The sequence below is a fragment of the Acipenser ruthenus genome, unplaced genomic scaffold, assembly GCF_902713425.1.
Source record: "Acipenser ruthenus unplaced genomic scaffold, fAciRut3.2 maternal haplotype, whole genome shotgun sequence".
In the NCBI taxonomy this organism is placed as follows: Eukaryota; Metazoa; Chordata; class Actinopteri; order Acipenseriformes; family Acipenseridae; genus Acipenser; species Acipenser ruthenus.
The window spans coordinates 53051-78941 of NW_026707565.1; the positions used below are offsets into that span (position 1 = coordinate 53051).

At 46.9% G+C, this 25891-nt stretch overlaps 3 protein-coding genes across 3 annotated transcripts; 2 read left to right on the forward strand and 1 right to left on the reverse strand.

Moving 5' to 3' along the window:
• The first annotated feature begins 57 nt into the window (after positions 1-57).
• On the forward strand, positions 58-2051 carry LOC117968805 (serum amyloid P-component-like). The gene is made up of 2 exons (XM_034916610.2): positions 58-404; positions 1345-2051. The coding sequence occupies exons 1-2, from the start codon at positions 347-349 to the stop codon at positions 1911-1913; spliced, it is 627 nt and encodes a 208-aa protein (XP_034772501.2). The 5' UTR covers positions 58-346; the 3' UTR covers positions 1914-2051.
• Positions 2052-3769: 1718 nt separating this feature from the next.
• On the forward strand, positions 3770-8586 carry LOC131727753 (zona pellucida sperm-binding protein 3-like). The gene is made up of 9 exons (XM_059019022.1): positions 3770-4264; positions 4998-5116; positions 5222-5325; positions 5915-6092; positions 6204-6324; positions 6412-6503; positions 7214-7317; positions 7828-7971; positions 8441-8586. The coding sequence occupies exons 1-9, from the start codon at positions 3824-3826 to the stop codon at positions 8554-8556; spliced, it is 1419 nt and encodes a 472-aa protein (XP_058875005.1). The 5' UTR covers positions 3770-3823; the 3' UTR covers positions 8557-8586.
• A 2609-nt stretch (positions 8587-11195) lies between these two features.
• On the reverse strand, positions 11196-25613 carry LOC131727748 (uncharacterized). The gene is made up of 4 exons (XM_059019009.1): positions 25609-25613; positions 23190-24495; positions 16510-16557; positions 11196-11252 (listed from the first exon to the last, which is right to left on the reverse strand). The coding sequence occupies exons 1-4, from the start codon at positions 25611-25613 to the stop codon at positions 11196-11198; spliced, it is 1416 nt and encodes a 471-aa protein (XP_058874992.1).
• Between the last annotated feature and the right edge of the window lie 278 nt (positions 25614-25891).

The following is a 25891-nucleotide window of genomic DNA, read 5'->3' on the forward strand; positions in this document are numbered from 1 at the left end:
CATAAATGATCTAGTCTCCACAAGTCTTCAGTAGTTTCCGCCTCTCAAACCTCAACCTGCCAACTTTGCGTTTGCGTTTGCTCAAGACTACACCGTCCCTGCGATTGTTTAAAAACTTTCAATGCAAACAAAAATAAATCAATAACTTCAGCCTTGCTGCCAGGCAGAGGAGACAGAACCTGAACGCAGTCGGACATTAACCAGAGCTCTGCAGATACGTCACGGGGAGCTAGAAATACTCAATCGAACCCGAGGGCTCAGAAGAGCGTTTGGTTGTCTGCGTCGTTGAAAACGGCTTGCTTTGGAAAACAAAGTTTTTCTTGCAAAATTTCGGCGGCCAGAGTGGATGGAGATGCTGCTGTTATTGCTGGTTCTGCTGCCTGGCTCTCTGGCAGTACCGGAAGGTTAGAATGATGTATTTATCAGATGCCTTTATCCCAGGCGACTCGTACAGGGGTTACAGGGCAGCACAGGGTTACAATGCAAGCGTACTATATGAATACAGTACAGAAAGTGCAATAGTACGATTACAATACAATATGAACTAGGATGCTATGTATAATAATAACACTACTAGAATCCAATATGAACTAGGATGCTATGTATAATAATAACACTGCTAGAATCCAATATGAACTAGGATGCACCAGGTTAGGATCACAGCGAGTTATATCTACAGTGTTAGCAGTGCAATAGTGCAAGGATAGCGCATCAGCTGAGGATCCAGTGACGTGGTGCTGAGGTCAGGCGAGTCCAGCGCGGATCAGGAGATCTGAAAGGGCAGTCTGAACAGAGGGATAGTCTTCCTCGGGCAAATCTCTAAGGAGGGGAGACTGTAGGTACGATGTCGAATGGCAAATGGGTTTGTGCACTGTTTAAAAGAGGAAGGAAGGATGGATATATATGTATTATTATTATTATTATTATTATTTATTTATTTATTTATTTATTTATTTCTTAGCAGACGCCCTTATCCAGGGCGACTTACAATCGTAAGCAAATACATTTCAAGAATCACAGTACAAGTAATAATACAATTAAGAGCAAGATAAATACAATGACTTTGGTTCAAGCAAGTACAAGTGTGACAAAATACCATTCAATAACGGAGCAGATAACAGAGTCAGTGATAGTTACATCAGGATATAATTAAATACAAAATACTACAGATTAAATAACACTTGTGACAGATTACAGTACTCTAAAGTACAGGATTAAATGCAGTAAAATAGGGGGCAGATAAGAGCAAGTAAAGCGCATTTAAGGAAGAGTGATAAGTGTCCAGAGGGGAAAAAAATAAATGTAACATGTCGACCTGAAGCATTCCCTTGTCTTTCCTCGCAGATCTAACAGGGAAAGCCTTCAGTTTTCCGTACAGTAGTAGTTTTGGCAGCGTGAACATAACGTCTGATCAACGCAATTCCCTTAAGAACTTCACCCTCTGCTTCCAATATCAACCCAGTGCTGGATCCATTAATCCTCTCTTCTCTCTCTACCCCACGAACGGCTCCTGCAGCTTCAGCCTGAGCAAGAACTACGATCGGCAGTACAGACTCTACGTCTGCGGCAACACGCTGTCCTTTTGCTGCAGCTCGGTGTTTCAGGATTTTCCCGGCTGGGTCCGAGTCTGCGTCACCTGGGACTCTCGCACAAGGGTGGCTCAGCTGTGGGAGAACGGGAAGGGGAGTGTGAGGAAAGGGCTAGAGTCTAGACCCATTTCGCTTTCGGAGGAGGGAACCCCCAACGTCGTACTGAATTCCGGGAGCAGTCCTTTCCAAATCTCGGACATCAACTTGTGGGATCGAGAGCTGCCGCCTTGGGAAATAATGGCGCACGGTACAGGCAACGTGTTGAGCTGGGAGTCGGTGTGGTACACTACAAGGGGCGCTACCCTTCTGGAAAGTAAGAGATAGATACAGTCATGGCCGCTCGATTCCTTTTCCAAGGCACGGGGAGTGAACCAACGTAGATCAAAACTGTAGGTTTTCAGAATAGCCTGGTAGTTTGTCTGTTTAATTTTCAATAAAGCTGCAATTGCAATGCAAAGAGAATATCGTTTCTTGAGTCAGTTTTTACAAAAGGTCAAATGCAATTTCACGTTGATAAGTTTGCATGGCTCCAATACAAGTCGGCTCTTGTAAACTGCTCAAGTATTTTAAATTTTTTTTTGTATACTGCTTAAGGAACATACCCTGGTTAAGGCTGTGGCTGCAGTTACAAGCTCTGACCACCTAGTGGCACTACACACACCTACTAAACCATGCACCATTAATTATATTACCTTCAGAGTTTAAAATCACTAGTACACCAAAACCCAGAAGCATTGTAGCGATAAATTAGACCAATATATTATATACAGAAAAATATAAAACCACAGAAGAAACTTGATTCAATGAGAAGACATTTAGCAAAATGTTTAAAATGTTTCTCATTTCAATGTATTGCATTTAATACAGGGATGGAAACTAGACTCCCATTGCATAGCAGTGTGATCCATTCCTGGTTTTGACTGCAAGTTTAATAAGACACACCTGAGCTTGTCATCTACACACTGCGGCTAATCAAGCATGAAGCAAAACCTGGAATAGGTGAAACAGCTACGCGACAGGAGTCTTATTACCATCCCTGCATTTCAGGATGTGTGCTTTTATGAAGTACTAGTTATGGATGATAAAAGGAGACCAAAAGACAAGGTAATCTCTCCCAATAGTTTTATTTTCCGATTGCAGACAGACAGACAGAGGGGTGAGGAGGGACAGCGGGACGCTATCATGGAGAGAGAGAGAGAGAGAGAGAGAGAGAGAGAGAGAGAGAGAGAGAGAGAGAGAGAGAGAGAGAGAGAGAGAGAGAGAGAGAGAGAGAGAGAGGTCCACACGACCCACAGCAGTGTTCACACGCACTACAAAACACCTGCCATTTCTTCTGTAGTTTTCATTGGTCGTGGGTATTAAAATCTACTCAAAATAGCCAAATTGGCGATTGTCTAGAATTCAATTTATTTAAAAATGGGAAAGAGAAAAAAGGAACACTGTCTTAAATAAAATAAATAAATAAATAAACACACACATTAGACTTTAGAAGCGGTTTACTTAAAACCGCGGTCTAACATTCGCACAGAAAGCCTATTGTCTTTGAAAAGCCTGCAAGGGGAAACACTCTGGGACTCCCCAACCGGAATTCCTAAATCAGATTCGACCCCCCCCCCTCCCCCCCCCCTCTGAGAGACACAGCGAGGGGTGTGAACGGGGTACAACACACAGGAACACAAGCTGTATATTAGTTATGTCATTTGATATGAGAGAGAGAGAGAGAGAGAGAGAGAGAGAGAGAGAGAGAGAGAGAGAGAGAGAGAGAGAGATTGATTTTTTGTTAGAGAAAGCGATCGATGTTAATTGCTTGCTACTAATTGTGTAATTGCTTATTAAATCAATTACACACATATATGTAATTTATTTAACAGAGTTGCCTATATGTAGTTAATATTAACATCGCGTTATAATTCTGACTACAACATAACAAAATGAGATATTCAAAAAGGTGAAATGTTATAATTCCATAAATAAGTGCCAGAAATGATATCCGGTGTGTATCGTGCTAATTCAGTCGAGTCGCGTTCTTATTTTCTCGCACGATACTAACTATCACGCCTGTGGCAATTCAGTTTGCCAATTGTAAGCCAAAAAGCAATTGATTTAGACATTTCTCACGCGTAAAATGAATAGGAAAATAATTACATTTTTTAAAAAAGAAACCTGCACCTGTTCTGACGTATAAATTGGCCTGTGGCTGGTTGGCGTTTATCATTTTGGTATAGATTTACAAAATGGTCGTTGAAGGTAAAATGCATGTTTGTATCGCCCTGTTATTGTGTATTTTATGGTCTGCTCGGTGCTCCAGCTACCGTAGTCATTTCGAAGACACCAAAGAAGTCTTCCACAAACAACGTCCGAAAGCGGCTGTGTTTTACGAAAGAGTGTCAGCGAAGTACCTTCAAAACGGCGCTTCTCCTGACCCGGCTCCTTACCGGAGCGCGGGCTGGGGCGTTTCTTCGCTGGCCACCGTCAAGGTGCGATGCGGTCAAGCTAGTATGGCCATCAACATCAGCGCCGATCTCTTCAGTAACGGCCGCCGGGTCAGTGGCGGCGATATCCGGCTAGGACGGGACCCCGCCGCCTCGGGGGCTTGCAGACCGGCTGTAAACATCGTTGCTTCTGCTTACTTTCTCATTGACACCGCGCTGCACGCATGCGGAAGCTCTCTGCTTGTAAGTGGTTTTTAACTTGTTTATAAGTATTGATTTTGGGAGATTTTAACGTTATCGATGGTCATTAGTGACTAGGTGTTTACCCACGATTTGGGATGCACCTGTAAATAATACAAACTAGGTCATTTACGCTTTAACATCGGTGCAAGAAATAGAATTGCTGTAATCGTCAGTCCTTAATGAAGACGGTATGTTCAGTTAAGAAATTGCCTAGTTTCATGAAGGTGAACACACTGCCATCATGGGTTTGCCATGCCTTACTGCACTTGACCGTGTGGGGGCGCTTTAATGGGCAATAATATATATATATAATGTGTGTGTGTTAGGCGGAATGGTAGTATGTCTAGAAGCTACTGTTATGCGTGCCAAAGGGACTTCAACGTGTGTGTGAACATATAAATACGTTTCAGTCTTGTGGGGTATATATTTTGGGTGGGGGGGCGGGCGGGGTGGAATAGACTCTTGCATAGCAGTTTCACACATTCTAAATTTGTTTAGGTGTGTCTTAAACGCGTAGAAAGAGTGATTCTCGTGCAACGTATTTACACTTCTTTTATTAAATTTTGTATCTCTCCCCAGAGTAAGTTGGAGAATAAAGGTCTGAGAATCCTGACTCTGGTCCGTGTTTAATAATAGTTTTATACCCAGTCTGGTATAAACTGCCTGCGCTGTGCATGTCAGAAAGCCTTGCAGTACCTCGAGTTTACTTTTGAATTCTGTACTGCCCTTGCAGATGACGTCAGACAAACTGGTCTACACCAACGTGCTGGTTTACTCTCCCTCTCCCTCTGCTAACGGCGTCATCGTGAGAACCAACGGCGCCGTCATCCCTATCGAGTGCCACTATCGGAGGTGAGGAAAGCCCGTTCTGCGTGCTCGACGCTGCCGCCTAGTGGCTGTTTGGGTGAACAGCGGCTCAATAGCCTCCTGGTTTTAAAATGTCTTTGATTCCCGCAGGAAACACAACGTCAGCAGCCAGGCGGTCAAGCCGACCTGGATCCCGTTCAGCTCCACCCAGTCCGCCGGGAATATCCTGGAATTCTCCCTTCGGCTCATGAGCGGTGGGTAGTTTTAGACTGAACTCGTTCTGTGTGTTAATACTGACTAAGCTTGTATGCCTGTGCTCTATTCTAGAAAACTTTCACTTTGGTATCTGATGGGGTATAAGACTCCTGTGTCACAGCAGTGTTGCCCATTCCAGGTTTTACTGCTACCAGCTTGATCAGCCCCCAGTGTGTCTAGATAACAAGCTCAGGTGTGTCTTATTGAACTTGTAGTTAAACCAGGAATGGATCTAACTGCTATGCAATGGGAGTCTATTTCCATCCCTGCCATATGTGGTAATGCTAAATGAAAAAGCGAACAAGAGTTGGAATCTGTTTTTAAAAGTATCAAGACAATGAGCTTCAATTCCTGAAGTTTATTCCAAGACCACTGAGCTAGAAAACTGGATGCCTTTTCAAATTCTACACGGACTTTAGGAACTTTTTAAAACGGTTTGAGATAGTATTATAAATACTACTTGATGTAATTATCAACCTAAAGGTCATTGAGAGTGTTGCCCAGGATGTTCTTGAGCAGCTCTGTCCCAGTGTACGCGCTTGGCCACTCCAGCGCCCCTTTCCTGAAGCCGCTTGCTCTCGTGTGCAGATGACTGGGTCACTCCCAGGATCTCCAACGCGTTCTACCTGAACGACCCGGTCCGAATCGAAGGCTCCGTCAGCACCCAGAACCACCTTCCCATGAGGCTGTTCATCGACCGCTGTGTGGCGACACTCCGCCCCGAGCAAGACTCCAGCCCGCGCTACGCCATCATCGACTACAACGGGTGAGGAGGGTGAGGGGGGGTACTGCTAATGCTCACGGACAGCCTGACTCTGCCCCTTCTCTCTCTCCCCTAACCTCTCTCTCTCTCTCTCTCTCTCTCTCTGTGTCTCAGTTGCCTGGTGGACGGTTCTTCTCCTGACTCCAGCGCTGTGTTCCGCTCCCCGCGGATCCAGCAGGAGAAGCTGCAGTTCAGTGTGCCGGCGTTCCGGTTCCACAGGGAGGCGAGCAGCCTGGTGAGACTTGAACACAACCCCCCCCCCCCCCCCCCCAAACACTGACTGTCTTTTAATCCTGCTCCACTATATTCACGCTCTCTCTAGATATACCTGACCTGTCACCTGAGGGTCACTGCAGTGGATGCGTCCCCTGACTCTGCCAGCAAAGCCTGCTCCTTCAACAAGGCTGTGAACAGGTGAGCGGTCGGGAGACACAGCGATTGGAGCAGCAGCAGGGAGAAACAAGTGTACTTAAACATGATTGCAATGTACTTGATAAGGAAACCTTTTTGCATGATGTAACCCTCCTCCTTTTCTGATAGTTATGTACTTGCATATATTGTGTAAAATTATACTAAGTACATTGTAACTGTACATAATTGCAATCATGTTGAAGTACACCTGTATTTGCCAAGTAAGTTCTATGTAAATGTACAGCGATTTCGAGACCCTGAATGTTAAGAGTTGGTGGAAGTTGCCTCTACCTTTTCAACGTGAAGCAGAGCAGGCTGGTTTTGCAGAACTCCTGCTGTCTGGTTCACGCCTGACTCCCAGAACCGATCCACCCTGCGCTACTTCATTAAAGGAGAGTCCATTTCCACCAACACTTTACATTGAGGGTCGTGAACTGCTGTGCATTTCACATAGAAGTTACTTGAACGTGATTGCAGTGTTATCCTGCACAGTTACAATGTACTTGATAGGGAAGTCCTTTTTGCATGAACCCTTTTCTGATGCAGTATAACCCTCGCCCTTTTCTGATCCTTCTCTACTTGCATATATTGTCCAAAAGGATTTCCTTAAGTACATTAATGCATAATGTAACTAAGTACAGAGCTTTTAAAGCCCTGTGCTGCCGCGGTCCTTGTTTTCATGCAGTTTGTTTTGTTATTCCCCCGGTGTGCAGCTGGTCCGCAGTGGAGGGCTCTCCTGGGGTGTGTTCCTGCTGTCAGACTGGGAGCTGTCCGTCCTCCAGGGCTCGAGTGAGGAGGGACCTGCAGCCTGTGCTTGGTAAGACCCCGTCTGTGTCTCTCTGTGCGTTTTTGTTCATCTCCACTGTGTCTCGTGTTTGTGCACATCCCCCTGAATCTGAACCTGCTTGTGATTTCTAAACTTGGTGCTGGATCCTAAGCTGTTGGGAGTGTCAGATTGTGGGGATGTAGGGGTGCTTGTCTATACCTGTGTGTCGCACTTGCATTTTTTGTGTACATCTGGGGAAAGAGTTTATCCGAACGGTGCTGAAACCTGGATTTCAGTTTTTTACATTTGGTTGTGGGGAGCATCAGGTTTGTTTAGATGCATGATCGGTCTTTTTTTTTTTTTTTTTTTTTTATTAACCCTTTATTGTGCTGCTAACCCCTTGTTTGCATCCCTAATTCTGTTTCAAACCCCACGGATCCAGTATCCATTCCCATGTTTCCAGCTGCATGTGTTTGACAGCGGCTGTGCAGTTAGGCAGCGCTTGCTTGTCTTTAAGCTGGTGTGTTGTACCGCGTTCACACCCCTCGCTGTGTCTCTCAGAGCTGACTGAAGCAGACGCTACTCTGGGACCCCTGGTGATCCAGGACTCCTTCCCAGCAGAGGTGATCCGGGAATCCTTCCCAGTAGAGGAGACCCCAGGGCTGGGCGACCCCGTCTTCAGAGCGGAGGAGAGGAAGGGGGAAGGTAGCTATGGAGATGGATTGGGGGGGGGGTTGAATCTGATTTCGGAATTCTGGTTGGGGGAGCGCAGGGGGTCCCAGAGTGTCTCCCCTTGCAGGCTTTTCAAAGAATGTTCAGAGGGGGAGGAAAGTTGTGATTTTATATACTTGCCTGCATGAGTACCTTTTTTTTTTTTTAATGAGAATTAATTTTTGGTCAGCGATATTGGAAACCATAGGCTCTCGTGATGGGTGAAATGTTGGGCCACTTTTAATTGGGTAAACTTTATTAATACTTGTTTTAAATGCATGCAGTTTGGCATGTGTTGTGGCTGTGTGTTCATTCTCTCTTGCTGTTGTAAATGGAGTGTGTGAGCTGGCAGGGTTGTTTTTTTGTAATCTGCTTTAGGAGTTGTCTGTTGGGGAGGAGGGTGGTGTGTGATACTGGCTTGAGCGATGCTGTTTCGGGTCACGCATACTCTTCCTGTTTTCAGGTTCTGCGGGCTCCAGCACGGTTCTGCTCGGTGCTGCTCTCTTGACTGCAGTGTCTCTCCTCATCCTCTTCCTCCTGTACCGTAAACACAACCGCGTGGAAAGCGAATGCTTGTGACTGAGAAAATAAAAACTGTGGAGAGCGTCACCTTGTCTCCTGTCTATCTTTCCATGTTACCCCATCACAACCTTTTTTTTAATTCAGTTTTTAAAAAAAACTGAGATTGATTAGCCCCAGTGTGTGTAGGTAGCCAACTCAGGTGTGTTCTATTAAACTCCTAGTAAAACCAGGTCTGGATCAAACTGCTAGGCAAGGAGACTGCCAGCTGTGCTGTAAGGATAGATATTTTATTTATATATAGATATATATGTGTGTGATATATATATTATATAATTTCTGTCCAGTTGATGTATATTTGCCAAGGCATATCCAGTAGCACAGAATCGCCGTGTTCTGCATGAACTACCTAGCCTGGAATAACAGGAGCATGATTAGTTGTTGAATCTCTAAAACTTGGCTTCTTGCTCTGGTGTAGGTGGATCAAACCCACATAGTTTCTTTAATCTGTTCTATAAAAACCCCCAGCTAAGCTCCAGTCTTGGGTTGCCTGAGGTAAGGGGTAGTCTGCCCAAGAATAATGGTGCTGACCGCAGTGAAGCTGGGGCTGTGGTTTTGAACTTTCTCTGTAGTTCGACTCCCTGCTCTGATTAGCAGCGTGACGAGTCAGTGGGAAGGTTGGAAAGTCAGGTCTGTCCTCCGCGATAGTCCCGGCGCTGTGATAAAGCCGCGGATGTGTCTGTTTTTAAAATCCCCAGTCCGGCTGCAGGCAGGTGACACGAATTGTTTGTTTAGTAGCCCTCGCTATCGGCAGGTCAGCCTGGAGGACCTTTCCCACGATTCCACCCTCCTGGCGCCGCTCCAGCCAGTTTCTGTGGCGTTGTTTTGGTAGCGCTGGGAGGAGGAAGCTGTGCAGTTTCAATAGTCGGATTAAATTGTAATAGTTTTGTTTTTTTTTCCCCCATGTCAGCATTTTTGTAAATGCCGCTGTAAGTTTTTTTTGTATCCCAACACATGGTGATAAATTGCCATGCTAACTTGACAACTGTGGTTAACTTGTGGAAGGTTGGTTTCTATTGGTTGTAAGGAACGCTGGTGCGCATGCGCGGTGGACGGGTGTGAATTACGCTGAATTTGGCGCTAGGCGTGCTGGTCTGGCCCAATGGAGCGCATTTCAACAGGAATAACGCGCAATTAACGAGGGAGCGTTATAAAGACAAATACAGCATTTTTACAATTGGCTGTTAACGCGACCGCCCGCCTGTCGGTGAATTATAACCATATTCGCGAATCATCCAAAGATGAAGTATTGAATGCGGGCTCTGTGTAGCAATATTAAACTGAACACAAGGCAGCGACGAACGATTTGACAAGACGCTTGATTCGGTTGCTTTTAGTGTTTTACGAATTTAACACGAGCTCCGAGTGACTGTTTTAATAAGTGCCACAGATTCGTAGGCTGTTTAATACCATAACGCTAAATATCATTAAAACAGACTTTGTGTAAGTGCGGAATTAAAATAACTAAACTATAGATAAACCGAACCACCTGTTCACAAGTCACTGGAACCGAAAACTAAAGCGAGTTTAATGAATACATCTGAAATGTCTCGCAGCTGGATATTTTAATATATAAATGGTTCAGGTTAATTAAACTCCAGAACCCAATTATCTCAGCATGGCTGCTTTTTTTAAGCAGCGTTGATAATTAAACGCGTCTGTTTCTGCCTGATAGCTTCGCATGCGATCGCGTTACACAGATGTTGCAGGAAATTGTTCGTGTAATGCGAGGTGGAGCCACAAGGGGGCTCCAGAACTTCACGTAAAAACACACGCAGCAGCTCCCATTTAAAAAGCTGCGTGTTTTGAAATGTTATGTATTTGGGTGGAGCCGTCTGTCTCACGTTCTTCTATCTCGTTAGGCTATTTGCATGACATCATTATTTTGTAAAGATCCACGGCTCGGCTGCGTTTAGCCAATAACACGATGGCATTATGGGATACAGCTGCCGAGGAAGTGGCACAGTTGTTTGGGGGAGATCAAGTGCATATTATTATGTCATCATCGGTATAGTGTGATATTTTACCATCGGACAGCTCGCTTTTAATAAATAGTTTATTGTATTTTTGTATTGAAGTAAAACATGTTTTTAATGACCTGTACTGTTTCCACCAATGCATTATTCCCAAAGGATGTGGAAGAAAAAATAATTGTACACAAATATATATGTCAGGACGTTTCGGACAAAAGCCCTTCAGCTATGTAGACAGAAAACTAATTACAGTGCAGTATTTTTCAAGTGCGTGTGTGTTTTTTGTTATTTACTGAAATCAACCGGTTTTTTCCACCCCAAAACGGTAAAATAACCATATCCTCGTTTTCAAAAGCAATAGGAACCGGAAACGAAAGCGAGTATAATTTTAAACCGACGTTTTCCAACATTTTTCCTTTTTAACTGTTCAATTTAAACTATCAGTCGGTCTGCGCCTAAGCAGCCGTGTGTCTCGCGTGCTCATAACATCACAGCATTGCTTCTGGTTAGCTGAAATATTGAGGTGCACAGATCGTGCCTGTCGCTTTGGGGGCACGGGTTTGAATCCGGGTAACTGAAGGGGCCTTCACTTTTATATAAAATAAATAAATACAAATCCTTTCTCTGATTTTGCCGTCCTCTGCTGGCGAGGGGGTTGAGAGAGTGTTAAATGCGGGCGCTTTGGCTGGGAGACTGCCCCGGTCCTAGCTCCGGAAACACGTTCTGGCGAGGGGAGAAACACAGAGGCATCATTCAACAGAGATCCCTCGATGTGTCACTCTCCCTCTGGCTGGATTCAGAGTCCTATGGTGCTTTTTGCTACGATGACTGAAAGAATTGGAGCGCTTTTGTGAGCCGCTGTCGTGAGACGGCAATTCACTCATTATGATAAACGATGCGTTTGAGCGCCCCGCATTCACGACACAAACACACTAACACAATATATATATATATATATATATATATATATATATATATATATATATATATATATATATATATATATACACATACACACAGTAGGGCTCAAACGTTTGGCAGCAACAAATGACTCCGAGGCAGACCAGGGCTGAGGATTGCATCATTGCCCGTGTCTCCTCACTCGGACCCCTGGCTCACTAAACACCCCGGGTGTCTCTCAATAGATAATTGTCCAGGGCGGAACAAATATTCGAGGGAACTAATTATCATTTACGCCGCGACTGGCGGAAGAGTTCTGCCTTTTCTCTTCTGTTTGCAGTCACATTTAAGGATTGTGGGCGCTGCCCAAATGTTAATTGTACCCCACGCTGTTAGTTTGGTCTCATCTATCGCCCAGTTTTGACCCCCTGCGCTCTCTCTCTCTCTCTTTCCCTCAGCTCATTGTAGCTTTCTCTCTCTCTCTATCTCTCAGCTCTGTATTTCTCTCTCCCTGTATCTCTGTATCTCTCCACATCTCTCAGCTCTCTGTATCTTTCTCTCTCTCTCTATCTTTCAGCTCTCTGTATCTTTCTGTCTCTGTATCTCTCAGCTCTCTCTCTCTCTCTCTCTCTCTCTCTCTGAGGAGGAGTCTGCACGTTAACAGGCTCACCCCAGCTGCAGAGTTTTGGGAGCTGTTTACACAAAGGCAGCCTCTGTTTGGTCTTGTTTGCTGTGCTTGATTGCAGGAAACAGCTGTCTCTGATTCAACACCAGCCCTGGAACTCGGGAGGACAGCAACGTTTTACTGCATTTCACCTGCCAGACACAAGAAAAACACGGCTCCTTTATATTTTATTTTACTGAAACAAGTTAATGCATTTACCGTACCTTTCTGTGCTTTACAATGCTTCCCTATTCTTTACCAGACCTCTCTGTGCTTTACAATGCTTCCCTATGCTTTACCACACCTCTCTGTGCTTTACAATGCTTCCCTATGCTTTACCACACCTCTCTGTGCTTTACAAGGCTTCCCTATGCTTTACCACACCTCTCTGTGCTTTACAATGCTTCCCTATGCTTTACCACACCTCTCTGTGCTTTACAATGCTTCCCTATGCTTTACCACACCTCTCTGTGCTTTACAATGCTTCCCTATGCTTTACAACACCTCTGTGCTTTACAATGCTTCCCTATGCTTTACCACACCTCTCTGTGCTTTACAATGCTTCCCTATGCTTTACCAGACCTCTCTGTGCTTTACAATGCTTCCCTATGCTTTACCAGACCTCTCTGTGCTTTACAATGCTTCCCTATGCTTTACCACACCTCTCTGTGCTTTACAATGCTTCCCTATGCCTTACCACACCTCTCTGTGCTCTACAATGTCTTTTCCATGTTTGTGTTTATGAAGTCAGGTTTGATATTTAACTGTTGTGGACTATTGAAAGGGATTTGTTTAGGAGAAAGTGTATCTCTTATTTTTTCTCTCTCCTACACTGAGATAATGTTTCCCAGATGTTCTTTTCCCGGAAGAAAAATACAAGTTCAAATGAAAAAGTGAAATCAATCTTGGTCACCGAAGCCGGTAGCGTTTCTGCTCAACACTGAAGATAAACAAACCTCTTCAAACACGAACAGACAGCCCCCACGGTAGCGTCCTCTCCGGTCAGGAAGCCACTGGGAGGAGGTGTGATTTATGATGGTCAGCCAGCAGGAAACGAGAAGCGAGCCCTGCGCTGCACTCGGGGAGGCCAGAGGTCGGGGCTGACTCGCTGTCATCCGCGATGTATGTTTTTCTTGCCCAAGAAAAAAGAAAAAATCACACAGTCGGTAAAGACCCCGATATATCCTCTTCCTGCTTTCACTTAACCGCGTCACTCGGGTTTTTTAAATTTATTTATTTATTGAAGTTTCTGTATTCTCTGGCATTCACCTGACCCGAACCAAAACTGACCTGACCTCAAGTAAACACGAACTGTGGTTTCTGTTTATTAGATTTATAACCCCTCAGTATTTATTTGTTTTCAGTACCATTTAATCAGCGTTGTCTCAAGTTTACTGGCCCCAGCGAGTCATATTAATATAACTCAGGGCTGAATGTTTCGCTTTACCAATATTCAAGGAGCGAAGGCGTGTGTTGATAAATTTGCCTTGCAAATATCTTTATCATAATCAAATGAGGCTCCAAGCGGCGGTCTGGGTTTTTGAAGTGGTAATTTTACCAAAATAGGCCTTCATTCGCTATTAACAAAACTTAAAACTAATAATAATAATAATAATAATAATAATAATAATAATAAATAAAAAATAGCATCACGGCTTTCAATTTTCTTCTGCCCATTTTCAATTTCCCGTACTTTCATTTTTACTTTGAAAAGGGGGTCACTTTAACCTGTGGGGAGGGATTATTCAACTCCAGGTTTGTTTAACAGCTATAATGAGATCATGAACGACCTCAGAGTCTAGATAGATGGAGGTTTAATTGGTCCAGTTTAAAGATTTATAGAACAGGGTTTGGAACACAGACCAGCAGTGTAATTATTGTATTTCTTGTTCTTATTGTATGACTTATATTGTAACACTTGAATGTATTTGTATTTGCTTGCGATTGTAAGTCGCCCTGGATAAGGGCGTCTGCTAAGAAATAAATAATAATAATAATAATAATAATAATAATAAGGGTTAACTTTGCCCCCCCGCTGTAGATTCACTTCCTGTGCGCTGAAAATTGAAATCCCCTTTGCACAGATTGGTGTCAGAGGGACCCTAATACCTGTTGCACAAGGAAGTAATCTAGTGCAGCATTGTGGAAAGATTCAAAGAGAAGTCCGGGAAGCTAATTAATAAAGGTTCGGGTCTACTTCTTTATAAAGAGAGGTTTAACTTATATAGGAACGCTGGTCCTTCAGAGCCACAATCTAGCAGGTTTATTATTATTATTAATTTCTTAGCAGACGCCCTTATCCAGGGCGACTTACAATTGTTACAAGATATCACATTATTTTTACACACAATTCCCCATTTATACAGTTGGGTTTTTACTGGAGCAATCTAGGTAAAGTACCTTGCTCAAGGGTACAGCAGCAGTGTCCCCCACCTGGGATTGAACCCACGACCCTCCGGTCAAGAGTCCAGAGCCCTGACCACTACTCCACACTGCTGCCCCGGTTTGACAGGTAACCCTGAAATAATCGATTTCTGCAGAATGCAAGTCAATGTGTTCAATTAAATTAGGAGTGGTCACAGCTCTGGTCCAATTGAACAAATTACGACTTAAGAGTCTGAATGAAACTGTTCCAAGTCTTTAGTGATTGATGATTAAGGGTTATGTGTAATCCCCGTTGGATTGCGGCGCTCCGGGACAGGGCTGGGCACACCTGCTCCAGTCGAAGAATGAAAAAAAAAAAAGGATTTGTGAGGGGTAGTGGGGGGCTGTGTACATTTGGGACCGAATTAAGTCTCCTTGTCCTCTCTGATGTTTATTAAAACTGTACTAGAGACCAAATGGAACAGCTAAAAAAAAAAAAGTCAAACTCCAGCCAGAATAATACATCTCGTACCGTTGCCAAACCGGTCTTGTCAAGGTCTGACACAGCGCCCAAGGATGTTATAAAATATCTAAAGACTTCTGATATAGCCCCCCCCCCCCCCGATTATCCGACACATAACCGGTAAACGAATCCTGTTTAATTCTTGTAGCTTATCTGAAGAATATGACGCCACTTTGTTTTCTAAGTAAATACATAACGGACTCGTCGCTGTCACGTGTTGACCCGTGGAAGCGTGGGATCGCAGTTTTGATAAGCGCCCGGAGTCACTTCTGTACACGATTGATGTTTTACAGTAATTGTTAGTTTTGGACTCGAGTTGTTGTTTTTTTTTTAATAGGAGGTGGTAGCTGCTGGTGATGGGATAACATCCCTTCCCGTAGCCTTACAAGTACTTAAAATAACGTCTTACATAAGAGTCTGTTTGTATTATTAGGATTATCCGACAGCCGTGCCACACAATTTTAGGATTGCGAATAAAAAGTTTACCGGAAGCCATATTGTGGTACTTCATGTTTGAAATGTTGTTTTTTTAATTTGTCAGTTTTTCTTTCTATGGAAAACTACAAAAGCGATGTGCAATTGAATATGTTAACATTATTCAGCAGGTTGCATGCGACTTTAGGAAGCAAAATGATTCTGTAGGGGTGTTATTATTATTATTATTATTATTATTATTATTATTATTATTATTATTAGTCATTTAGCAGACGCTTTTATCCAAAGCGACTCAGACTAGGGGGGTGAACTCTGCATCATCAACAACTGCTGCTGCTGCAGAGTCACTTCCAATAGGAGCTCGTTTGTTTTACGTCTCATCCAAAGGTACCTCTGGGTGTGAAAATTTAAATTTTCTCTCAACAGTCAGCGATGTAGAAACAACAGGCTCTCGTGATGAGTGGAAATGTCAGACCTCTTTGTGCTTTGATTAGTCATATACGAAGCAGAGGGAGGGTGATGCTATCAGCCGCTGGCACTGACCTGCACCATCGCTAGGCACTGCCGTTCATTTTGTAAGCTTTGTGAGAGTATAAAAAGCCTGCAGGTTACATTCACACACGTCTCTGCTTTCTGTACACGCCCCTCTGTACCGTGCAGGTTTGTTAAGAAACTGGGTCAAGGCGCATTGCTTTCATTCTGGGAAACAATGCAAAGAGTGCAGCCTTCCCATCAGGGGAAGAGCCAAACTTACTCTCACTACCCTAACAATGCAGGGCGGTCCCACTCCGGATCACTTATCCTACTCGGGGAAGCCAACTTCAAACATGTTCCAAGTGATTAGTGCCGAGAGCAGAGAGAGAGAGAGAGAGGGAGGGGGATGGAGGAGAGGAGGAGAGGGAGGGGGGAGAGAGAGGGGGAGATAGAGAGAGGGGGGAGATAGAGATAGAGGGGGAGAGAGAGGGGGGAGAGAGAGGGAGAGGGAGAGATAGAGGGGTGAGAGAGAGGAGAGAGGGGAGAGAGAGCAAGGGAGAGAGGGAGAGGGGGAGATAGAGAGAGAGGGGGGAGATAGAGATAGAGGGGGGGAGAGAGAGAGAGAGGGAGATAGAGATAGAGGGGGAGAGAGGGGAGAGGGGAGAGGGGAGAGGGGAGGGGTGGAGAGAGAGGGAGATGGAGTGGGAGAGAGAGAGAGAGAGAGAGAGAGAGAGAGGAGAAGAGAGGAGGGGGGGGGGGGGGTGATTGACAGACAGGGTGGGTCCCTGTCCTGGGGTTCCAGTGGATAGGATTAGGTCACTACCTAGATTTAGCTGTGAGGGGTCAAGACCTCTGAAATGGAACTTATTTTCAGAGACGCCTTTTTATTGAACGGATGTACTGGATAATGCCTTATGCTTACGTCATGGGGGACAAAACTTTGATCCCATATATGTTATTATTATTATTATTATTTAGTCATTCAGCAGACACTTTTATCCAAAGCGACTCACAGAGACTAGGGGGGTGAACTCTGCATCATCAACAACTTCTGCTGCTGCAGAGTCACTTCCAATAGGAGCTCGTTTGTTTGACGTCTCATCTGAAGGACGGAGCACAAGGAGGTGAAGCGACTCGCTCAGGGTCACACGCACACACACAGGGAGTCAGTGGCAGAGCCGGGATTTGAACCTCCTGGTATCAAAACCCCTTTTCTCTAACTGCTGTCAACCGTCCGTTACAGTTTGTGAGTTTTTTAAATTCCAGTTCTACTGAGCTACGAGGAAAAGAGAAAAGGTGTGTCTCTGAAGCAAGGAAAACATCTCTCCTGTCTCCTGTCTCCTGTCTCCTGTTAGGTCTCGAGAGTGCCTTTTTATTTGCAGTGATGTGTTTGTATAGCGCTGTCTGTCTGCTAGAGAAAGCTAATGGATTGGGCTCTGTGTGCTGATGTCATGAATGAAAGACATTGAAAAGTCTTGATCTGGTCCATGCCCTGTTTTCCCCCTGAGGGGCGATGACTGATCCTTCACTAGCTTTTAAAGTAGCTACCTAGTTCCTCTAATTGATTTAGCAGCCTCCCCCCCCCCCCCTCCTTTTATGATTTCTGTGAGGTTTTGCCATCCTTCCTTTCACTTGAGTTCGGGAGCTACTCTTCAGTGTCACAGATACAGCCGTGTGCAAATCTATCAGACCCCCTCCAGAGGCGTCACTCATCTCCTGTCTGTACCTGCCTGCATGAAAACCTGAGCGACTCGCAGAGGCGTGTTCTAAGAACACGGAGACAGTTCTGAGGTTCTGAGTTCCAGTTCTAAAGGTGCATGTGCGTGTGTGTGTGTGCGTGTGTGTGTCATTGCAATTTTTTCTGTTAAGTATATGGGGGAAAAAAAAACTCAGCATGTTTCATTTTGACTTTATGAAGTAACATTAGTTCATTCTATAGGGTGATGCAAAACTTTTAGCCAGAGCTATAGAGAGAGACTAGCTCCGCCATCCTATCCTCCTTTGCTCCCTCCCTCTCTCTCTTCTCTCTCTCCTCCCCTCTCCCAGCCTCCTCTATTTGTTTTGAAGCAGGCACTTGGCTCAGTAAATCCCTGTGCTCTCAATCTCACTCTCTGTGTCGGTGTCAGTGTGTTCGCTGGGCTGCAGATGTTTCCAGATGTTTCCAGTCGCACAGGACATGGGAAATGGCAAGCCTTGTAAAGATTCGTAAGGCAGTTATATCTGGAGTATCTGAGCTCGTTTTAATATACAACAGAGAACACAGAGGCACTTAGGAGCTCTGGTACAGATCTGTGTTTATACTGTGTGTGTGGCCGTGTGCTTCTATCCTTTAGGAGATAACAATTGAAAAAGGCATGGCTGCGTGGTGTGCAGGGGGGAGTCACACAGTCAGGGGAGCGCAGGGGTCCCCCGAGGGTCTCCCCTGGTAAAGGCACGGCCGCGTGGAGTGCAGGGGGGAGTCACACAGTCAGGGGAGCGCAGGGGTCCCCGAGGGTCTCCCCTGGTAAAGGCACGGCCGCGTGGTGTGCAGGGGGGAGTCACACAGTCAGAGGAGCGCTGGGGTCCCCCGAGGGTCCCCCCTGGTAAAGGCACGACTGCGTGGTGTGCAGGGGGGAGTCGCACAGTCAGAGGAGCGCAGGGGTCCCCCGAGGGTCCCCCCTGGTAAAGGCACGGCCGCGTGGAGTGCAGGGGGGAGTCACACAGTCAGAGGAGCGCAGGGGTCCCCGAGGGTCTCCCCTGGTAAAGGCACGGCCGCGTGGTGTGCAGGGGGGAGTCACACAGTCAGGGGAGCGCAGGGGTCCCCGAGGGTCCCCCCTGGTAAAGGCACGACATTCACATCCCAAATGAATGCAAAGAACTACAGTATTCTCAGCACGAAACAGAGAACAATTAATAACATTAACAAAAGCTAATGGGATGCATCTATTTGCATTGTGCCAGCGCGGTTCAAGTTTTAAAGCTGAGTGAATTGCAGTAAAGCCGAAAATCTGGTAGTCATTCCTTTCCCTTGGGCCAATTACGAAAAAGTAAGATTGAAATCGCCCTGGTCTCCCCAGCAGAAACCGTCTGGCCCCAGAAAACGAGTCAAAGGGGAAGGAAAACAGCTGGAGGGTGTTTCAATTTGCCTGGGGGTATGTGTAGATCACTCTGTACCTCACAAACAAGAAGCCCTGGGTGCGACAGGCAGAAGGGTGGAATGCATTGTTGAGCCGGTCTCTTTGTGTGTGCCTGGGGGGGGGGGGGGGGAGTTTTGTTAGCTCTTGATAGACAGTGTCATACCGCAGTGATGGATGACTCTCCCAAGCTTGGTACCGTTTAAAGCTGTCAAAGACACAATGGTAAGTGCCTCATGCTGCACCGAGACCCCATACCCACCCCCCTAAACACACACATTCCCTGTGGTGAGAACCAGGGCCCCCTGTGAATTGGCTGACAATAACTGCTGTTCAACATTAGCCCAGATATATCCCCTCTACTGTGCTGCTCCACCTCTACCTGTCTGATCTGCACTGTGGCAGTAGACACTACAGCGACTCTCTATTTAACGTAAGGACTGCTATAATGGGATGAGGCTGCCATTGGAAGAATGGGACCACAAAATGGAAACTCGCACCCTTCCCAAATGCTCCTCAATGCAAATAGACAGATGCTAAGTTTGTTGGGCTACGTAGCAATTTCACAGGTCATATGAAAAAAAAATGCTCACTATTTGAGAAACGATGCTAGTCAGAAGAGTTGCAGGTAAGGGAGGGTAAAACTACAGAGCGGTGTGCAGTTCAATGTGTTAAAATCATTCAGCAGGTTTCATTCGACTTTATGAAGGACGAGGAGTTCATTCTATAGGGTGATGCAAAACTTTTTTGCGCATAGCTGTGTGGTAAAGGTTTGGGGAAGATAAGTACAGACAGACAGACAGACAGGCAGGCAGGCAGGCAGACAGACAGACAGGCAGGCAGAGAGACAGACAGACAGGCAGACAGGCAGGTAGGCAGGCAGGCAGGCAGGCAGGCAGGCAGGCAGCTAGGATCAGCTTGCTGTTAGCTGTTTCAAATCCATCCTGTCGCTTGATCTTAAACAGAGCAGACAAGTCCGTCTGAGAGCGTACGCCTACATATTTATTATATATAGAGAGCTAATTCTTGATGAATGGGGACTCTAATTGCATCCGATAATAAGGCGTAGCGTGTACCCCTCACCCCTCCAGTAACCCAGCACAGGGAACCAGGGGCACATGGTAACGTTTTACTCTGACAATTAGACACGACCTGATTAGCTCAATCAGAAATTGTAAAAAAAATACTCTCTTTCTTTCTCTCTCTCTCTACCCCTCTCTCTCTACCCCTCTCTCTCCCTATACCCCTCTCTAGCCCTCTACCCCCTCTCTCTCTATCCCCTCTCTCTCTAGCCCTCTCTTCTTAGCCCTCTCTCTCTATCCCTCTCTCTTCACCCCTCTCTCTCTACCCCCCCTCTCTCTCTCTCTACCCCTCTCTCTCTCTCTACCCCCCTCTATCTCTCTCTCTCTCTCTCTACCCCTCTCTCTCTCTCTCTCTCTACCCCCCCTCTCTCTCCCTCTCTCTCTAGCCCTCTCTCTCTACCTCCCTATCTCTCTCTCCCTTTCTCTCTCTCTACCCCCCTCTCTCTACCCCTCTCTCTCTCTCTACCCCCCTCTCTCTCTCTCTACCCCTCTCTCTCTCTCTCTCTCTACCCCCTCTCTCTCTCTACCCCCTCTCTCTAGCCCTCTCTCTCTACCCCCCTCTCTCTACCCCCCCCTCTCTCTCTCTCTCTGCTCTACCTTTTTTTGTAAAGTCCTGTTCTCCCCCCCTCCCCCCGCACCCTTTCCCTCCCTTCTCCAATCAGTCCAAGAATAACAAAATCTAAAGCTCTCGGCCAAACATAATTCAGGAAACTAGCGAGGATGTAGTTTAATTGGGTGTAATTGGCTGGGTAATTGTGTGTGGTTGGTGGTACTTGACCTTGTTCATTTCTCTGGGGAGGGAAGGAGGGTGGTCTTTCTGTGTTTTTGCAGAGCGGTGTTACTGCATCCCCAAGGTAACTTCTCCCAGGTAGATTTGGAATGTATCGATGTAGGTGAGGGACAATGGCAGGGACTGCATTCAGAAAGCCAGGAGAGTCGGTGACACCACGTTGGCTATCGAAGCACAGAGCACAGTGAAGACTCAGAGAGGACAGACACAGAGACACAGAGACAGAGTGGAGAGATTGAGACAGAGAGCCACTTCATCCTCCACTGGGAGAGATGCAGAGAGAGAGAGAGAGAGGGAGAGAGCTGAGCTGAGAGATAGAGAGATTCAGAGAGATACACTGAGCTGAGAGATGCAGAGAGAGAGAGAAAGATACAGAGAGCTGAGATAGAGAGAGAAAGAGATACAGAGAGCTGAAAGATAGAGAGAGAGAGAAAGATACAGAGAGCTGAGATAGAGAGAGAAAGAGATACAGAGAGCTGAAAGATAGAGAGAGAGAGAAAGATACAGAGAGCTGAGAGATGTGGAGAGATACAGAGATACAGGGAGAGAGAAATACAGAGCTGAGAGATAGAGAGAGAGAGAAAGCTACAATGAGCTGAGGGAAAGAGAGAGAGAGAGAGAAAGAGAAAGAGAGAAAGATTTTTTTTTTATACAGAACTGTAAGCACAGAGAAACTGCACTAAAACGCCGGGGGAAGGGTTACAAACATCACGGAAAGGTAAGGGGTCAGTTCAAGACGATGGAATCTCGAAGCGTTTCCCGTCCGCGCTCCGGGACCCTGCGGCGTTCCTGATACAATCCCGACGGAAACAATCCATTCCCTGAACTCTCTGGGAAAAACACAGACTAGTAATCCAAGCAAAGAGAGGCCAGCTGTGATAACAGGCTTATACAAGCAGAGGGGTACCAGGGTATTGACTGCCCTGCCTCGGACCCTGAACCAGAACTAAACACAGCTACCCATGCTAATACATCTTGTGTAGCACACCCTAAAATCTATCTATCTATCTATCTATCCATCTATTGCTCTTAAGAATGACTTAACTGTGTGCCTACTGTATATTACTGTTGTCCGCTAGAAGATGTTTTCTTTCTTGTCCCTCAAACCAAAATGTTTTGGATGACAGACAGATGTTGTTCTCCGCATCTGAGAAAAAAAAAATCTGTTTGTTTTTTCAACAAATTGTGGCTTTTTCATCCAGTTTTTGGATCTCTCTGTTCAGGAGTGTTCAGCAACGTTGCTTCTGAAGAGACCCAGGGTGCCCAAAGGTCAAGGGCCACCTGGTAGCCAATCACGGTCCCCCCGTTCCCCTCGCCCAGTTGAGGGCTACCAGACGTCTGGAGTGATTAATGAAGTGTAAACAGGGCTGGTCCCTCGGTCCTCCCCCCTGCCTGCATACAACAAGTGCTCTCTATTTCACCACCAGAAAGGTTTCCAAATCAACCTTGAGGACTCACAGCGGCCCCCGTTCGCTGTCACCAAATACTTATTATATGATCTGTCCAGAAAGTGGCGAGGGTGTGCCTCTCAGCTCTAGCCACAAGAGCCACACTGCTTCCCTCCCTCCCTCCCAATCCCTCCTCAGCTCCACTAGAGCCACACCGCCTCCCTCCTTCCCAGTCCCTCCTCAGCTCCACTAGAGCCATACTGCTTCCCTCCCTCCCAATCCCTCCTCAGCTCCACTAGAGCCACACTGCCTCCCTCCCTCCCAGTCCCTCCTCAGCTCCACTAGAGCCACACTGCTTCCCTCCCTCCCAGTCCCTCCTCAGCTCCACTAGAGCCACACTGCTTCCCTCCCTCCCAGTCCCTCCTCAGCTCTACTAGAGCCACACTGCCTCCCTCCCTCCCAGTCCCTCCTCAGCTCTAACCACTATACCCACACTACTTCCCTCCCTCCCAATCCCTCAGTTGTATCCACCACAGTTTCCATTGGACCCAACGCCAGACTGCGTGTTAGCAGAGTGCTTTCCCTTCAAAGAGGTCTTCCCTGTGGAAGCCTGTCTGACTGGGTGTGTTCTGCATTCAGTGATACTGGAAAGGAACAGTGTGGACGTGGCCAAGTTTACTGCAGACACTCACTCACACATTACCGTCCAGACTTACCACTGCCTGGGATTACTGAGTCGCGTACCTGTGAGTCAGCAGTCTCCACTGGCAGCAGTGCCAGAGAGCTCTGTGGGTTTATTTGTCTGTTCCTCACTGTTGCTGTTTGCATAAACTTTACACTTGTAAAGCCTTGTTGCTAGATCATGGTGGACTTGGCAAATCCTGCTTTTTCTGGCTGTGCTGTATGGCTAGACTATTCCATCATCACTCTGGGTTGGGTTGGGGGGCTGGTTGGGGGGTTGATAGGGCGGTTGGTTGGGGGGCTGGTTGGGGGGTTGGTTGGGGGGCTGGTTGGGGGCTGGTTGGGGGGTTGGTGGGTGGTTGATAGGGGGGTAGGTTGGGGGGCTGGTTGGGGGGTTGATAGGGCGGTTGGTTGGGGGGCTGGTTGGGGGGTTGGTTGGGGGGTTGATAGGGCGGTTGGTTGGGGGGTTGGTTGGGGGGCTGGTTGGGGGGTTGATAGGGCGGTTGGTTGGGGGGTTGATAGGGCAGTTGGTTGGGGGGCTGGTTGGGGGCTGGTTGGGGGGTTGGTGGGTGGTTGATAGGGGGGTAGGTTGGGGGGCTGGTTGGGGGTTGATAGGGCGGTTGGTTGGGGGGTTGATAGGGCGGTTGGTTGGGGGGCTGGTTGGGGGGCTGGTTGGGGGGTTGATAGGGCGGTTGGTTGGGGGGCTGGTTGGGGGGTTGGTTGGGGGGTTGATAGGGCGGTTGGTTGGGGGGCTGGTTGGGGGGTTGGTTGGGGGGTTGGTAGGAGGGTTGGTTGGGGGTTGGTGGGGGGGCTGATAGGGGGTTGGTAGAGGGATCGGTAGGGTGGTTGGTTGGGGGTTGGTTGGGGGGTTGGTTGGGGGGTTGATAGGGCGGTTGGTTGGGGGGCTGGTTGGGGGGCTGGTTGGGGGGTTGATAGGGCGGTTGGTTGGGGGGTTGGTTGGGGGGTTGGTTGGGGGGTTGGTAGGAGGGTTGGTTGGGGGTTGGTGGGTGGTTGATAGGGGGTTGGTTGGGGGGCTGGTTGGGGGGCTGATAGGGGGTTGGTAGAGGGATCGGTAGGGTGGTTGGTTGGGGGTTGGTTGGGGGGTTGATAGGGCGGTTGGTTGGGGGGCTGGTTGGGGGGCTGATAGGGGGTTGGTAGAGGGATCGGTAGGGTGGTTGGTTGGGGGGTTGGTAGGAGGGTTGGTTGGGGGGTTGGTGGGTGGTTGATAGGGGGGTTGGTTGGGGGGCTGGTTGGGGGGCTGATAGGGGGTTGGTAGAGGGATCGGTAGGGTGGTTGGTTGGGGGTTGGTTGGGGGGTTGGTTGGGGGGTTGATAGGGCGGTTGGTTGGGGGGCTGGTTGGGGGGTTGGTTGGGGGATCGGTAGGGTGGTTGGTTGGAGGGTTGGTTGGGGGTTGGTGGGTGGTTGATAGGGGGGTTGGTTGGGGGGCTGGTTGGGGGGCTGATAGGGGGTTGGTAGAGGGATCGGTAGGGTGGTTGGTTGGGGGTTGGTTGGGGGGTTGGTTGGGGGGTTGATAGGGCGGTTGGTTGGGGGGCTGGTTGGGGGTGGGGGGCATTGCCTTGATCATGGTTGATTATGATTGGAGGGGTCAAGGGTTTGATGTCAAAGAGTAGAAAAGTTCTGGCTATTACCTTCATGAAACCAGAAATAACTGAGTAAGGCAGGGAAACATTATCAGAAGAAACTGAGCTTGATTAGCCCCAGTATAGAGGTAACAAGCTCAGGTGTGTCTTAAACAGGGATAGGAATGAGACTCCAGTTGCACAGCAGTGTCACACATTTCTGGTTTTACTACCAGCTTGATCAGCCCCAGTGTGTCTAGGTAACAAGCTCAGGTGCGTCTTATTATTAATCTCACAGTAAAAAAACAGGAATGGACCCAACTGCTATGCAATGGGAGTCTTTATTTCCATCCCTGCATTAAATTTAATAAATGGAATGAATTTTGTTTCTGTGTTTTTGAGCTTCATTGAAACATCGTGGCTTAGAATAAACGCTACTCCTCCCATCTTGAATCTGAGATCATGACAGATATTATCAGAGCCAGGATACTCATCTTATAAACTAGCTCAGTAATCTCCAATTACCTCAATGATGGAATTGAACAGAAGTCATTCCATTGCAATTAACAGGACTTAAACTTGAATTGCTGGCACTGAAACTCCCCGGGCGCTGGTTCTGCAACGCCACGCGAGTCCTTGAAACGCGTTCCTAATTTTGTGAGGTTTGCCAAAAGCGGGGTTGCATTTACGAGACGCAGCTTCTCTGGGTTCAAGAGCGGCCAGAGCATAATTTCTAACGTTAATTATTAATTTAGCAGATGCTTTTATCCAAAGCGATTCGCAGAGACTAGGGGGGTGAACTCTGGTGGTCGGGTGGTCCAGTAGTTAAAGAAAAGGGCTTGTAACCAAAAAGTCCCCGGTTCAAATCCCACCTCAGCCACTGACTCATTGTGTGACCCTGAGCAAGTCACTTCACCTCCTTGTGCTCCGTCTTTCGGGTGAGATGTAGTTGTAAGTGACTCTGCAGCTGATGCATAGTTCACACACCCGAGTCTCTGTAAGTCGCCTTGGATAAAGGCGTCTGCTAAATAAACAAAATAATAATAATAATAATAATAATAATAATAATAATGCCTTATGCTTACATCATGGGGGACAAAACTTTGATCCTGAATATGTTGTTATTATTATTTAGTCATTCAGCAAACACTTTAATCCAAAGCGACTCAGAGACTAGGGGGGTGAACTCTGCATCATCAACAACTGCTGCTGCTGCTGCAGAGTCACTTCCAATAGGAGCTCGTTTGTTTGACGTCTCATCCGAAGGACGGAGCACAAGGAGGTTCAGTGACTTGCTCAGGGACACACGCACACGCACACGCACACGCACACGCACACGCACACACACACACACACACAGGGAGTCAG